Source organism: Coregonus clupeaformis, chromosome 31 (genome assembly GCF_020615455.1).
Source record: "Coregonus clupeaformis isolate EN_2021a chromosome 31, ASM2061545v1, whole genome shotgun sequence".
In the NCBI taxonomy this organism is placed as follows: Eukaryota; Metazoa; Chordata; class Actinopteri; order Salmoniformes; family Salmonidae; genus Coregonus; species Coregonus clupeaformis.
In genome coordinates, this window is record NC_059222.1 from 1,862,142 (window position 1) to 1,878,324 (window position 16,183).

Below are 16,183 nucleotides of genomic sequence, written 5' to 3' on the forward strand. Positions count from 1 at the left end.
AATCAGGTTGTAGGTTTGGAGTTTTGGTTTGGAATAAAGGTTATGTTGTGGAGGGTAGCATCCTGTATATGTCCCTGCCAAAAAATCCTACTTTATCTAACTCTAAATCTATATTTTTTGTTAAAAATGCAGGAGCAATGTCTTTGAGCTCTCTCTCTCTCTCTCTCTCTCTCTCTCTCTCTCTCTCTCTCTCTCTCTCTCTCTCTCTCTCTCTCTCTCTCTCTCTCTCTCACACACACACACAAACACACATGTTTGTTTTACTATACTTGTGGGGACCAAACACTTGATTCCCATTCAGAATCCTATTTTCCCTAACCCCTAAACATAACCCTAATCTTAACCCTAAACCTGAGCCTAAACCTAACCCTTAACCCCTAACTCTAACCCTAAACCTGAGCTGAAACCTAACCCTAACTCCTAACCCTAACCCTAAACCTAACCCCTAACCCTAATTATAACCCTAACCCTAAATGTAACCCTAAACCAACCCCCTAAGCCTAAAACAGCCTTTTTCCTTGTGGGGACGAGCAAAATGTCCCCACTTATCCAAATGTTCCTTGTTTTACTATCCTTATGAGGACTTATGGTCCCCACAAGGAGAGCAAAACCAAACGCACACACACACACACACACACAATATCGTAGATGTTCTATTGGCACTATTACTGCTCTTGGCATTCTCAAGCTTTCCTGCTACCAGTCTGTTTTTTCACACACGACATCTATGACTTCCATTCATTCTATGCATTGGAGTCATACACGTTGTACTAAAGCATCACTTTTTCCTCAGAAGGGGAGGATGAGTGAAGAGGAGCAGATAGAGAGGATGAGGAGACATCAGGAAAGGCTAGTCAGTCGGAGGAAACCGCCAATTCCCGATCTCACGACCCAAACCCAGTGTCAAAGTTCAGATCCGAAAGAAGAGGTTGGTTCTATGAGGATGAGTGTGTAATGGATTTCCATATGTATATTATTATATGATCCAACATTGTATGAATATATACATACTGTACTGTATATGCACACATATATGTACGTATAGGTAACTGTCAAAATAAAGGAAACACCAACATAAAGGGTCTTAATAGGGCGTTGGGCCTCCACGAGCTGCCAGAACAGCTTCAATGTGCCTTGGAATAGGTTCTACAATTGTTTGGAACTCTATTGGAGGGATGCGACATCATTCTTCCACACGAAATTCCATCAGTTGGTGTTTTGTTGATGGTGGTGGAAAACACTATCTCTCAGGTGCCGCTCCAGAATCTCCCATAAGTGGTCAATTGGGTTGAGATCTGGTGACTGAGACAGACAGACAGACAGACAGACAGACTGACTGACTGACTGACTGACTGACAGACACACACACACACACACACACACACACACACACTTTAAACACCCTATGCTCCTTTGAGACCTCTCTTTCAAAGTCACTGAGATCTCTTCTTCTAGCCATGGTAGCCAAAATAATGGGCAACTGGGCATTTTTATTCATGACCCTAAGCATGATGGGATGTTAATTGCTTAATTAACTCAGTAACCACACCTGTGTGGAAGCGCTTGCTTTCATTATACTTTGTAGCCCTCATTTACTCAATTGTTTCCTTTATTTTGGCAGTTACTTGCATATGCATACATGCAGGCCTATACATGTGAATGAGTCACTCAGGGAAAATCTCATTTTTTTTCTTCAGGCCCACTTTGCTGTGAGGGTGACGAGAGTCGTCAAAGCCATCTTACCGTCCTCTCTGATTGCCCAACGCGTTTCTGTGGAGGAACCACTTCTTGAGATGAGCCAGGAGCAGCTGCCAGCCCAACGGTTGGCTAAGGCTCTACAGGAGCTAGATTCAGAGAGGCAGGAGCAAAACTCCAATGGGCTCAATGCAACCAGGGCCCAGAAGAGCCACAATGTCACCACCAAGTCCTCCAGAGACGACTCCTGGACAGAGGCGGAGACTGCTGCGGAGGCCCTGAAGCTCCATCAGAGTTGTGACTGGGCCGTTGTGGGAAATGGTGGTGTGGCCTCTGTTCCCCGGGTAAGAGAGGAGGATGGGGGTCATGACTCTACAAGAAAAGTGTTGGGAGGAGGTCATAAGGAGGAACAGAAGGTAAGATGGTTGATGTGGACTTGTTGTGCAGTATAGTTCATTTAATCTCATCTCTTATTTCAGTTTTAAATCATATTCTAATAAAGGCTTTTTACAAGCTAATTAGCTACTGATCGCCAATCAACTGAAACATGTTAGGTCTTATCACAGTTTTACCTGGGCTTTTACTCTTGTACGGATAAGCATGCCACATATCTCAAAGTCACAATCTGGTAGATGTCCTTCTGTTCAACTGCCATTTCGAGTAATGATATTCATCCATTGATTCCTAAAGAATACAACTTATGAATGCCTCATGAAACACAGACTCAGGATTGTGGCTTTCATGTTACAGGTTGAGGGATGTGCTACTCTCCTAACCTCTGCCCCGGACCCTGATCTTTGCCTCACCCCTGAGCAGAGAGAGGCCAAGCAGAGACGTGTAGAGAGGATCAGGGAGAGAGTCATCCAGAGGTGTGTGTGTGTGTGTGTGTGTGTCTGTGTGTGTTTATCAGTCAGAAAGCTGGGTCATGATGAATATCTTCTGTGACAGCTCAGTATGTTTCACTATGTAGAGAGACAATTATTAGAAGGGATATAAATTACTCTAACTCCCATGTCCATAGACCTGTCTCTGTGTTGCTATACAGTACCAGTCAGAAGTTTGGACACACCTACTCATTCAAGGGTTTTTATTTTCTTCACCTGGAATGCTTTTCCAACAGTCTTGAAGGAGTTCCCACATATGCTGAGCACTTGTTGGCTGCTTTTCCTTCACTTTTCCTTCATGTCCGACTCATCCCAAACCATCTCAATTGGGTTGAGGTCGGGTGATTGTGGAGGCCAGGTCATCTGATGCAGCACTCCATCACTCTCCTTCTTGGTAAAATAGTCCTTACACAGCCTGGTGGTGTGTTGGGTCATTGTCCTGTTGAAAAACAAATGATAGTCCCACTAAGCCCAAACTAGATGGGATGGCGTATTGCTGCAGAATTCTGTGGTAGCCATGCTGGTTAAGTGTGCCTAAATAAATCACAGACAGTGTCACCAGCAAAGCACCGCCACACCATAACACCTCCTCCTCCATGCTTTCAGTGGGAACTACACATGCAGAGATCATCCGTTCACCCACACAGCGTCTCACAAAGAAAAGGCAGTTGTAACCAAAAATCTCAAATTTGGACTCCAGACCAAAGGACACATTTCCACCGTTCTAATGTCCATTGCTCGTGTTTCTTGGCCCAAGCAAGTCTCTTCTTCTTATTGGTGTCCTTTAGAAGTGGTTTATTTGCAGCAATTCGACCATGAAGGCCTGATTCACACAGTCCCCTCTGAACAGTTGATGTTGAGATGTGTCTGTAACTTGAACTCTGTGAAGCGTTTATTTGGGCTGCAATTTCTGAGGCTGGTGACTCTAATGAACCTATCCTCTGCAGCAGAGGTAACTCTGGTTCTTCCATTCCTGTGGCGGTCCTCATGAGAGCCAGTTTCATCATAGAGCTTGATGGTTTTTGCGACTGCACTTGAAGAAACTTTCAAAGTTCTTGAAAGTTTCCGTATTAAATGACCTTCATGTCTTAAAGTAATGATGGACTGTAGTTTCTCTTTGCTTATTTGAGCTGTTCTTGCCATAATATGGACTTGGTCTTTTACCAAATAGGGCTATCTTCTGTATACCACCAATACCTTGTCACAACACAACTGATTGGCTCAAATGCATTAAGAAGGAAAGAAATTCCATAAATTAAGTTTTAAAAAGGCACACCTGTTAATTGAAATGCATTCCAGGTGACTACCTCATGAAGCTGGTTGAGAGAATGCCAAGAGTCTGCAAAGCTGTCATCAAGGCAAAGAGTGGCTATTTGAAGAATCTCAAATATATAAAATATATTTTGATTTGTTTAACACTTTTTGGGTTACTACATGATTCCATATGTGTTATTTCATAGTTTTGATGTCTTCACTATTATTCTACAATGTAAAAAATAGTAAAAATAAATAAAAACCCTTGAATGAGTAGGTGTGTCCAAACTTTTGATTGGTAGAGTATGTTCTTGTCATGTGTTTTTCTTATGAGTTTGCATGCATCTACAAATCTAGCTTTAATCTCAGGGCTTTCCTTCCACCTCCTCTTTCTGCTCTGCCTCCCTATGTCTCTCTCTCGCTCTCTCTCTCTCTCAGTGCAGTCAGAGAGAGTGCCGTGGCGCCCGGCCGTCCACTGACCAGGGGGGTGAAACAGGAGCTCCACAACACCCCTTCTACACAGACCTATGACAAGGCCAGAAATAGCAGGGAGATGTCAGGTACTCATTTAGCCATAATGCTTAGGTACAAACAATCAATTATTTTTAGAAATGTATGCTGAAAGTTTGTCCTTTCTGCTACATTACTCTCATTAATATACAGTCTACACTGTACTACATTCAGAGAATCACACCAATTCCAGAACTTTCTGTACTTTTCAGTTTCTGGACCTTATGAGGATGTGTGCGGAGGCTGGTGCCGTTGTGACGGAGCTGTTCTTCGTAGGTACAGAACAGTAGAACCTCCCACCCCTGGAGAGACACTACTTTATGCAGATGAGGGAAAGGGACATACGAAAGGCCATGAGGGTCATATTGGGAACAAAACACAACACAATGGTCACAGTGACAGAAAGGGTATCATGAAACATAAAAAAGAAAAGAAACCATCCACTTCCTCCAAACAGATATCCTCGATGACTGTATACCAGACCGATGGAGGCCAGCGATTCAAGAGGAGGTGCGAGGAGGAAGAACAAGAGGAACTCTCAATCGATCATGGTGAAAGCAGTTCTCTGTCCACCAATCAGAGAGCAGAATGGTTCCTCTCAACCAATCAGTGGCGAGAATTCATACCTTTACAAGACCACGGAATAGAGTCATTATGCCATGAGGAAACCTTGAATTTGGACAATGATCCAACATCTCATGATGCAGGAACTGATTCCAATGGCGCCACATTTTCTATCAGTGAAAGTTTAGAGAAAATGTTGGAGAATCATTCCCTCTTCTATAGAATCACAAGTGACATCAATCTATCAGACACGGACATTACAATGACTGATGGACAATCAGTTTCCGATCAGGAAGAAAAGATGGAGGGGGCAACCAGTGAGATTTCAAGAGCAGATGAAGTGACCTATAGTGTGGTAAGACCAACAGACCAACAAATTGAAGGTTGCCACCCTTCAGAATCCTCCACAAGTCATGATACAGCCACAGACAATAGTGGAGACATCACTACAACCAATGAGCAGCAAGACTCAACATCTATGGACCTGAACGCACAACTAACACTATCTGGTAATCAAACATCATGTGCCTCAACCAAACCAGCACATGACCTATGCATCTATGAAGAGATACCGGACAATGACGCCTTGTCCAAAGCAACAGAGGAACCCAGTCAAGAGAGTCAATGGAAAATGAAGAAAAGTCAGGAATCGAGAAAACCTAATCCCGAATCGTCGGGTAATCCTGAATCAGAACAGGCTCCCTCTATGGATACATGTGGAAAGTCGAAAACAGGAGAAGGAAATTGTGGAATAGTTGAGACAGTAGATATGAAGGTAGAACAGGAGGGAACTGCAGTGTTGAAAGTGGGCAATAGCAGTTTAGGTGGAGAGAGGGAAGAGGCGGTCCAAAAAAGAGGTAGCCTATCCAAAACCAATTCTTTAGGCCTATACGAGGGTGAAAGCGCGGATCGAAGTGCCTCGTTTGGAAGAGGGAGAGTAACAGTACTGCGGACAAGTTTATAGAGGGATCACAAAAATGGAGAATGACAAAAAAGATGTAGTACAATAGAGACTGGAGTAGTGAGGAGGATGGGGGGGGTAAAGTATCGAAAGTTATTTTTTATGTCATATCCTGGAAAAATCGATGAACATAAAATAAATCTATGATCAGGATATGCTACCAACAGAAAATAACATACATGGAATTCACCATAAAATCTGTATATACGTATATATTGTGATCGTATGTAGTATGAATACAATTTAAGGCAATAAACTAATCTACATGTCAAAAGTCCAAGGTTTCACAGTCATTCCACCCAGTTTACATATCTAACACTGAGCAAATACACGCGTATCACAGTTGGATGGGGGTTCATTGTTCACCAATCACTTATTGTTATTCTCACTGTATAACATGAATGGTGCTTGTGTTTTGTATCTCAAATGTCTTAATTAATAAACATGTCTGGCATTACCATATGTTGCATTGAGACTATTATTATAAAATTAGGAATATATATGACATGTGGGAGTAATGCATGTATATTTGCTCCCGTTTCATCAATAGCACTTTCTTTCCCTCAACACTGGTCCTCTAGATTCCTACTCCCTCTGGTTAACTCTTCTCTGATCAGGCCTAACGCAGAATTGCAACGGGTTTTTTAAAACGCCTTTGTCACTTTAAATCCTTGCTTTGTCTCAATCAATGACATCATTGTCTGAGAACACGTTACATCACCTCTTGCTGGGCTCTCTTGTGCTTAAAAACAGCCCTACCTTCTGTTTTGACTGTAACAAACTCAACCAGCTTATCTGTTTACCTGAGATATGCTATCAATATCGATATATTCTATATGGAAACTACATTTATATATCAAACAATGTCTTGTTTGTTTATTTATTTATTTTAAAGAACATGCAATGCAATGGAATTGAATATAGGCTGGTATACAGTATGTACATGGTATACTACTCACACATCAACATTTTCAGAATACAACATGACAACTACATTTACAAACTGCACACTTATTCATGTAATAAACATATATTAGCATTCTTGTCATATTGTATTGACTGTAATGGTTTTCTTACCATACTCAGCCCGGAATGGATAGTTTAACATACTTTTATGTCATGTATTTCTTAAAAGACAAAAGTAGCCTGCATTATAATAGAGTAACATAAATATGCGTAATCTAATTTCATTGATATGCAAAGAACAGTCAGATCAAGGTACAAACAACTATTTACAGATGTAGGATCTTAATTTGATCACTCTTTAGTTGCTGAGAATTTTCCTGCATAGCAGGAAATGCAAAAGTGTAGCGTATTTGGTTTAAAAAGGCTTCTAAAGTTTGTAAAACCCACTTTAAAATGTCAGACTTTATTTGCCTAAAAATAAACGTTTCAACCCCTACAAAATAAATCCATTAATTATAATCCAGTATTATTTTCCTGCTGAAGCAAACTGGCTCAAATTAAGAACCTACATCTGTAGAAATGTACATTCGGTTAAATATTCACTGATTGGTGCAGTGAGTGAAATTACAAATATCACAGCCCATTTTACAAACTAAAAAAGTTGTTTGTACAAGTATAGTTTCTGATGTTTGCACTGCACCTGCCTCCTCAGTCATGTGGCCTATTTTCCATTACAAAAATACATATCTGGTGCAGCCTACATAATATTAGACTTAAATCTTGTGCAACACCAGAACATCTGTCCACATCATAGGTGATTTGTTGGCTAAGAAGACCTATAAACTATATGGATGCATTATACATTATAAATACTTACTGTATATTCGAACTAGCCTAATGCACACCATATTCAGTTTCATTTGTTAGGTTGTTATCATATTATGCACTGTAAAACATTTCCTGTAAAATGTACAGTAACATACTGGCAGCAATTGGCCAGTAAGTTACTGTAATTCATTGTACAGAAGAGCTACTGTAATCAATTTTATGGTACCACAAATATTACTGTAATCGAATTTACAGTACCAAGTCAGTTAAGAAATATAATTTACAGTACCAATTACAATTACAGCATATTACTGTAATTACCCGGTGACATATTACCCAGTGTTTTTTGCAAGTTTTCATTTTTACATTTACCTTTACATTTTGGTCATTTAGCAGGGCACTCTTGTCCTTAGAAAGTCGGTGCTTACAGTCGGTGCTTTCAACCAAGGTTGTAAAAAAAATAAACATCAGAGTCATAGCAAGTAAAACGTTTCTGTAACCATTACTGAAAATGTTGTAGTTAAGGATACACTGGTCTTCAGAATATATACAGTTGAAGTCGAAAGTTTACTTACACCTTAGCCAAATACATTTAAACTCAGTTTTTCACAATTCCTGACATTTAATCCTAGTAAAAGTTCCCTGTCTTAGGTCAGTTTGGATCACCACTTTATTTTAAGAATGTGAAATGTCAGAATAATAGTAGAGAGAATGATTTATTTAAGCTTTTATATATTTCATCACATTCCCAGTGGGTCAGAAGTTTACATACACTCAATTAGTATTTGGTAGCATTGCCTTTAAATTGTTTAACTAGGGTCAAACGTTTCGGGTAGCTTCCACAAGCTTCACACAATAAGTTGGGTGAGTTTTGGCCCATTCCTCCTGACAATGCTGGTGTTACTGAGTCAGGTTTCTTGCTCGCACACGCTTTTTTTTACATTTTAGTCATTTAGCAGACGCTCTTATCAGAGCGACTTACAGTTAGTGCATACATTATTTTTTTTTTTCATACTGGCCCCCCGTGAGAATCGAACCCACAACCCTGGCGTTGCAAACACCATGCTCTACCAACTGAGCTACATCCCTGCCGGCCATTCCCTCCCCTTCCCTGGATGAATTGTGCGCCGCCACATGGGTCTCCCGGTCGCGGCCGGCTACAACAGAGCCTGTGAAGGAGGTGCAGCAGTTTTTGGGGTTTGCGAATTACTACCGGAGGTTTATCCGGGGTTTTGGACAGGTGGCAGCTCCCATAACGTCTCTTTTGAAGGGGGGTCCGGTGCGTCTGCAGTGGTCAGCCGAGGCGGACAGGGCGTTTGGGAGGCTGAAGGACCTGTTTACCTCGGCTCCGGTGCTGGCACATCCGGATCCCTCTTTACCATTTCAGGTAGAGGTGGACGCGTCAGAGGCCAGTATAGGAGCCGTGCTTTCGCAACGGTCTGGCACGCCACCTAAACTCCGCCCCTGTGCTTTTTATTCCAAGAAGCTCAGTCCGGCGGAGCGAAATTATGACGTAGGGGACAGGGAGCTGTTAGCCATGGTACAGGCCCTAAAGGTGTGGAGGCACTGGCTTGAGGGGGCTCAACACCCTTTCCTCATTTTGACGGACCACCGTAACCTGGAGTACATCCGGGCAGCGAGGACTGAACCCTCGCCAGGCGCGGTGGAATATGTTTTTGACCCGGTTCATATTTAAGATCACGTACATCCCTGGGTCACAGAACGGTAAGGCAGACGCACTGTCTCGGCGGTATGACACGGAGGAGAGGTCCGTGGAGCCCACTCCCATACTGCCGGAGTCTTGTCTGGTGGCACCGGTAGTGTGGGAGGTCGATGCTGAACTCGAGCGGGCGTTACACACCGACCCTAGTCCACCTCAATGCCCGGAGGGTCGGAGGTACGTTCCGCTCGAGGTTCGGGATCGATTGATATATTGGGCTCACACGTCACCCTCCTCTGGACACCCTGGTATCGGCCGGACAGTGCACTGCCTTAGTGCTAAGTACTGGTGGCCCACGTTGGCGAGGGATGTGAGGGTTTATGTTTCCTCCTGCTCGGTGTGCGCCCAGTGTAAGGCGCCTAGACATCTGCCTAGGGGTAAGTTACTACCCCTGCCCGTTCCACAACGACCATGGTCTCACCTCTCGGTGGATTTCATCACTGACCTTCCTCCTTCACAGGGGAATACCACTATACTGGTCGTTGTGGACCGGTTCTCTAAGGCCTGTCGTTTGCTCCCTATGCCGGGCCTTCCTACTGCCCTGCAGACCGCCGAGCGCTATTCACCCATGTGTTCCGGCACTACGGGTACCCGAGGATATTGTGTCTGATCGAGGTCCCCAATTTACCTCCAGAGTCTGGAGAGCTTTTATGGAGCGGTTGGGGGTCTCGGTGAGCCTCACCTTGGGTTACCATCCGGAGAGTAATGGGCAGGTGGAACGTGTGAACCAGGATGTGGGTAGGTTTCTTAGAACATACTGCCAGGACCGGCCGGAGGAGTGGGCAAGGTACGTTCCCTGGGCCGAAATGGCCCAGAATTCCCTACGCCATTCCTCCACTAACCTAACCCCTTTCCAATGTGTGTTAGGGTACCAGCCGGTTCTGGCACCTTGGCAGCAGAGCCAGATCGAGGCTCCTGCGGTGGATGAGTGGGTGCGGCGCTCGGAGGAGACATGGAACGCTGCACACGTCCCACCTGCAGCGGGCCCTCCGTCAGTCAAAGGCGAGCGCCGATCTCCACCGCAGTGAGGGACCGGTGTACGCACCTGGTGATCGAGTCTGGCTCTCTACCAGAAACCTGCCCCTCCGCCTGCCCTGTCGGAAACTGGGTCGGCGGTTTGTAGGGCCATTTAAAGTCCTGAGAAGATTGAACGAGGTGTGTTACAGATTACAACTACCTGTTGAGTATAAAAGTATTAACCCCTCGTTCCATGTGTCTCTTCTCAGGCCGGTGGTAGCTGGCCCACTCCAAGAAAATGAGATCAGGGAGACTCCTCCGCCCCCATTGGACATCGAGGGGGCACCGGCGTACTCTGTGCGGTCCATCTTGGATTCGAGACGTCGGATGGGGGTCTCCAATATCTAGTGGAGTGGGAGGGGTACGGCCCGGAGGAACGGTGCTGGGTGCCGAGGAGAGACATTTTGGACCCGTCTCTCCTGAACGGAATTCCATCGTGGTCACCCGACGCACCCTGCCCGCGTCCTCCTGGTCGTCCCCGAGGCCGAGTCAGCGCACGTCTGGAGCCGCGCGTCAAGGGGGGGTACTGTCACGGTTTCGGCCGAGGCTGCCTCTCTTCCTTGCTCGGGCAGGCTTCGGCGTTCGTCGTCTCCGGAATACTAGCTGCCACCGTTGTATGTTTCTATGTTCGTTTGGTCTGGTCTGGTATTGTACACCTGTTATCGTTTAGTGTCATTAGTGTCCTATAAGTTCTCGTTGTGTTTGTCAGGTGTTGTGTGTGATTGTTTTCACTGTCGTGCGTTTTGCTAGTTCGAATACTGTTTGCTCGGTTGAGCTGTTCTCCTATGTATAGGAGTGTTTTGTCGCACATGTTTAGTGCGCCCGTTTTGTTTTCGCCTGCGTGCGGAGTTCTCGCCTCAGGGCATTTCATCGTGCTTGAGTTTGTGCATTCACTAAAGTATTTTGGACTTATTTTCTGCGTCCTGCGCCTGATTCCACCACCACACCCACCTACAGCAACACTGCCACTTGCTGCCACTCTGATCTGTCTCCTATATAAATGTAATTGTTAGGGAACCTCTACCACATATCAGTTAAATGTATATACAGTGTTCTCATTAACAGGTGCTACAAATATAGCCTTTTACAAGACTCACCTCTAATTATGTTAACAAGTCAGAAACAACAATAGCATGCACCCACTAGTGTTTAAAAGGTTTTTGGTGCTCCATAAATACATTATGATACTGTATTCTGAATTGGTCAGCAAGTTACGGTAGATTTTCAGGATGTATTACTGTATTTTTACTGTATTACTGTATTCAGTGGGGATACAGCATTCTCACCCATGGGTGCAACAAATGTAGCCTCTTACAAGGTATGCCTTAAAATATGTTAATGAGCAAGAGACTGTTTCCCCGCCCACAACATTTTCCTCAATGCACCATAATTAATTATATAAAACACATTTAAGGTAATTTACTTTGTATTCTGCAGTGTTTTACTGTTGAAATTGCAGAAAAGTCTTACATGTGCTGTAAAACACATTTATGGTATTTTAGTGGTTTACTGTTGAAATTATATAAACATCTTATGCATGTTGTGGTCAATTTATAATGGTTAAGTCTGTCTGTCTGTCTGTCTGTCTGTCAACATGGCCTAGCTGTCTCTTATAGACATTTACTGTAGCCTATAATTAATTGTGTGTGTGTTTGTGTGTGCGTGTACCTGAGTATGCGTGTGTGTGTGCGCGCGCGCGTAAATCACAGAGAGCTGCGGGGCAATGCTGAGAGATTGTTTCTTTAAGACCCATTACCTTCCAATCCGACAGAGGGGGAGGCTATGGTAAGGTGGTGTAGCGCCGCTCCCCGCTCCCTTATGCTGTTTACATGTGCAAAGGAGAGAGACAGGGGGAACCATATATCTGGGTATTTGAATGCAGCACAGCCACAGAGGCAAAATCCGCGGAGATGGGTCCGAGAAATATTTAACATCAGATTTGGACAATATGAGCATCACACGATGACTATGGTAAGGCGGAACTTCCACCGCCCCTCGCAACCCATTTTCTTATGGCATGAAAAGAGAAGAGTGTGTGAAAATGTGTGTGCGTTTGTGTGTAGCCGATAACCAGTTAGCCTATGTTTATTGTGTTGTCAGGAAGGGAGGGGAATACAGGCGGGAGGTAAATAAATAAAATAAACGATGCAATGCTCGATAATGTCAGGCATTGAGAGGTGCGTTAGCAACACACACCACAATTTATTTAGGGCTCGCACGAGAGCAAGAGAGAGAGAGCGAGAGCGAGAGAGCGAGAGAGAGAGAGAATATAGCCTACATATAACGTATATGTAGCCTACGCATTGACAAGTTTATTATAAGCCTATAATAAACTAATAAACTGTAGCATATAAGCTACCGTTATTAAGCAACGATTTCCAAGAATGTTCTGATAACCATTATTTTAGTGGTTTTCTCTCTTGTTTGTCTCTGGACTACATTGTATCCAAAATGTGTGACATACATTTTGGTTTCCGTTCAGCGTATTTCTGACGTGCGGTTCTCCATAAACTGAGTAGCCTATATCTTATGCCATGATGAAAGTTAACCATCGAGATATCTTCCTGCAAACTGTGGATGTTTTTATTAACATTCAGGAATGTCTCTAGTTGTGTGGGGCTGTGTGTGTGTTTTATCAAATAGTATTTTTCAAAACTGGAAGTAGCCTATAGCTGTCATCTCCAAACGCCTCATTTTCAGCACTGAAACATGGTCGGGGATACGATTAAAGGCATGTTTGATTGGTTTTCTTTCCTTTGATTCTGTCTCACTCTGCCCAGCTGCCGACAATCAGTTATTGATTCTAATGATGCGTTTCTTTGAATGAGATGGATGGAAATAGGTTAGTTGTGTTCGCTATTGTGAATAATGTGGCACAGGACAAACCGCCGCTGTCTCAGTCATCATTAATGTGTAAACATTTAAAATAGATAATTTTATGTGTGTGTAAATGCTGAGTAGCCTATATAAGACAACATTTATGTTGAACAGATCATGCCCCACTTTCTTCCAATGTCAGCAATAGTGAAAGCCTTGAGCCACACTCCCCTCTCCACCCCAATGTCTGGTGAACAGCGCTGTTAATGCTGCCTTGCTCCTTCCTTCCTCGTCTCTCTCTCTCTCTCTCTCTCTCTCTCTCTCTCTCTCTCTCTCTCTCTCTCTCTCTCTCTCTCTCTCTCTCTCTCTCTCTCTCTCTCTCTCTCTCTCTCTCTCTCTCTCAAACGTTTCATATTATCCTTATTAGTCCCCCATTCGTGGATAGCTGCTTTTTTAGTAACCTAATACTGTACAAGATTGGGGCCTGCTACTAATTGGCCATATAGAGAGCAACCCTGAGATAGCCTACTACTCTGGGCTGGGAAGAACAACCACAACCATGTCAGGACTGTGAGAGCTATGGGGTGTTGACAGAGATGATGAGGGTGATGGCAAGTATGATGATAAATAGTATATAGAGATCATTTGGTAACTGTTCAATGATGCAGTATTAGTCCACATTGCATATTAGTCAGTGTGTCAGGTGCAAACAAGACATTGTGCTAGATGACCAACTAGCTTTCAGAAGCTGAGTACGCCTAAAATCAGCTGCCTCTATAGTCCTAATCTTGCCATGAAAAATGACGGAATTGGTATCACAAGCCCAATTATCTTTGACTCTATATAATAATTTGTCCATAATTTGGGACTTTGTTTGTCTTGAGAGGTTTGTCGCCTTTGTATCCTTGTGTCAACTGTTTGTATTGTCGTTAACATGTTTGAATAGCCTACCCCACAAAGATAATGAAAATACTACTACGTTACTATTGGGATTATATTTTGTGGAAAGGCTTGGGCCACGTATAGTCCTTGTCCAGAAGTGCAGGGGCTTAAAGTGTCACATTGCCTGGTTGTCCAGTCTGTTTGTGCTTTGATCATATGGCAGTGTTCTACATTGCTTATGAATATGTTTCTGTAAATATCCATATCTCTAGTCCTCTGTCTCTCTAGTCCCCTGTACAGGCAGTGCACTGGCCATCACTAAGTTCTCCTACCTCAGAGCTGAATCAGGTGTGTCAGTGCTTGGCTGGAACAAAAGCCTGCACACCTAATAGCTCTTCAGGACCAGGGTTGGAGACCACTGCCCGTACCAGTAAAAGGATGGCATGAGAGACGGCCTTGGTGGTCCTCCTTAGCACTCCTGGATGAGATGGAAGATACTGATATAGCAGCAGCAGTAACCCAGGTGCAGTAGGTGCTGGGTGGGTTACAGTTTGCCAGACATCCTCTTCCTGGCAGGTCATGGAGGGAATGCTATAATGGATACCCAGACTGACTCATGGTTCTGATGGCCTGACTTGCCCTATCTACAGCCACCACATCATGTATTGAAATGTAACAATGGTCCTAGACCAGTGTTCTTCCTTACTGGTCCTGGATGGGGACTCACAGGGCGTGCAGGCTTTTGATCTATTCCAGCACTAACACACCCGTTTCCAGAACCCGATTTATTAAATCAAGTATGTGTTAGGAAGGGGCAGGGACAAAAGCCTGCACACCCTGTGGGTGCCCAGGACCAAGAAAAACACTGATCTTTCCTTAGATTGCTATTTTAGGCCTATCCTCTCTGTTTACAAACCTAAACTGGACAGATGTGGGAAATAAGCTTGAAACCTTATCCAGTCGCCTTATTGATCCATGATCATTAAATAAATATAAAGAAAGGAAGGGTTTGTAAAGTATTGGGACACAGGCTGGGAGTTGTAGTCTTCCCAGACAGCCCATTGTTGTTACTGTACCACTAGTAGTCTCTCTCGAAAAGACTACAGAACCACTATGTGCCGGTCTGCTCCCCAGTCCGGAGAGGTGAGGATCTGGAACTGGGGATGTCATCCGGCCTTTAGATTAGGTTACGTAGGTCCGTGTGGTCTCAAAAGCCTGCACACTCTGTGACTCCCTGGCACCAGGATTGAATCAAATAATCAGCCATTTTTTCAAAACTTGATTAGCTGAATCAGGTGTTTTAGTGCTGGGCTGCAAGAAAAAAAGCTTGCACACACTTTGTTTGTTTAATCACAGAGAATAAACTAATATGTATAACACACTAGATGTGGTCAATATCTGGGTCATGTTCAGTAGGGAGAAAACATTTTGAAATGGGGAGGTAACACCAGTAAGAACACAGATTGTTTTGTTTTCCAGTGTAAAACATTTGCAAACACGTGCCCTGCTGAACACGACCCAGGTCCTGCACCTATATTTCATTACATATTTGGAGTCATTATCTGTCCATGTTTGAGAGGTGCTTGAGATTACTACACTTACAGTACATCAAGTTACAGTACAGGTTTCTGTTGTTGAATTACATTTTACATTTGAGTCATTTAGCAGACGCTCTTATCCAGAGCGACTTACAGTTAGTGAGTGCATACATTTTTCATACAGTAGTGGTAGTACTGGCCTAGCTTGCCTTTCCTATGTTGTATACAGTGTGTTAACTGAGGTGTGCCTAATGTGACACTTTGTCTATCTTTATTTCTTTCAGCTATCGCTCTGGGTGCTGTGAAGACCCAACCAGTTGATCCAGTCAGAAGGTGGGCCTTCCTCTATCCCTTCCTCACCCTCAGCCAATGCTAGACTCCCACCACAGCCCAGATTCCCATAGATACTTCCTCCTTCGGTCATTCGAGAGCACATAGATCAGGGATCATCAACTAGATTCAGCCGCGGGCTGATTTTTTCTTGAGTGGATGGTCAGGGAGCCAGAATTGACCGCAAGAAGCCAAAATAGACATAACATTTGACTAAAACATAATAATTTCAAACCTTGCTTACATTTGTATATGATCACATATATCTCTCTATTAT

General features: G+C 43.7%; 1 protein-coding gene and 1 long non-coding RNA gene across 4 annotated transcripts in view; both read left to right on the forward strand.

Moving 5' to 3' along the window:
- Positions 1-6,328, forward strand: part of LOC121547191 — a 34,333-nt gene extending 28,005 nt beyond the window's left edge. For all 3 annotated transcript variants that reach the window (XM_041858329.1, XM_041858330.1, XM_041858331.1), the window contains 5 exons: positions 794-928; positions 1,698-2,111; positions 2,446-2,564; positions 4,272-4,393; positions 4,556-6,328. In XM_041858329.1, the coding sequence (XP_041714263.1) occupies positions 794-928; positions 1,698-2,111; positions 2,446-2,564; positions 4,272-4,393; positions 4,556-5,871 (2,106 nt within the window). In that variant the 3' untranslated portion in view covers positions 5,872-6,328. The remainder of the gene's footprint in view (positions 1-793; positions 929-1,697; positions 2,112-2,445; positions 2,565-4,271; positions 4,394-4,555) is intronic.
- Positions 6,329-12,110: 5,782 nt separating this feature from the next.
- LOC121547939 lies at positions 12,111-16,088 on the forward strand. Its single transcript, XR_005996577.1, has 3 exons — positions 12,111-12,310; positions 14,327-14,561; positions 15,861-16,088. It is a non-coding gene; the product is annotated as an uncharacterized LOC121547939 (long non-coding RNA).
- The last annotated feature ends 95 nt before the right edge of the window (positions 16,089-16,183 follow it).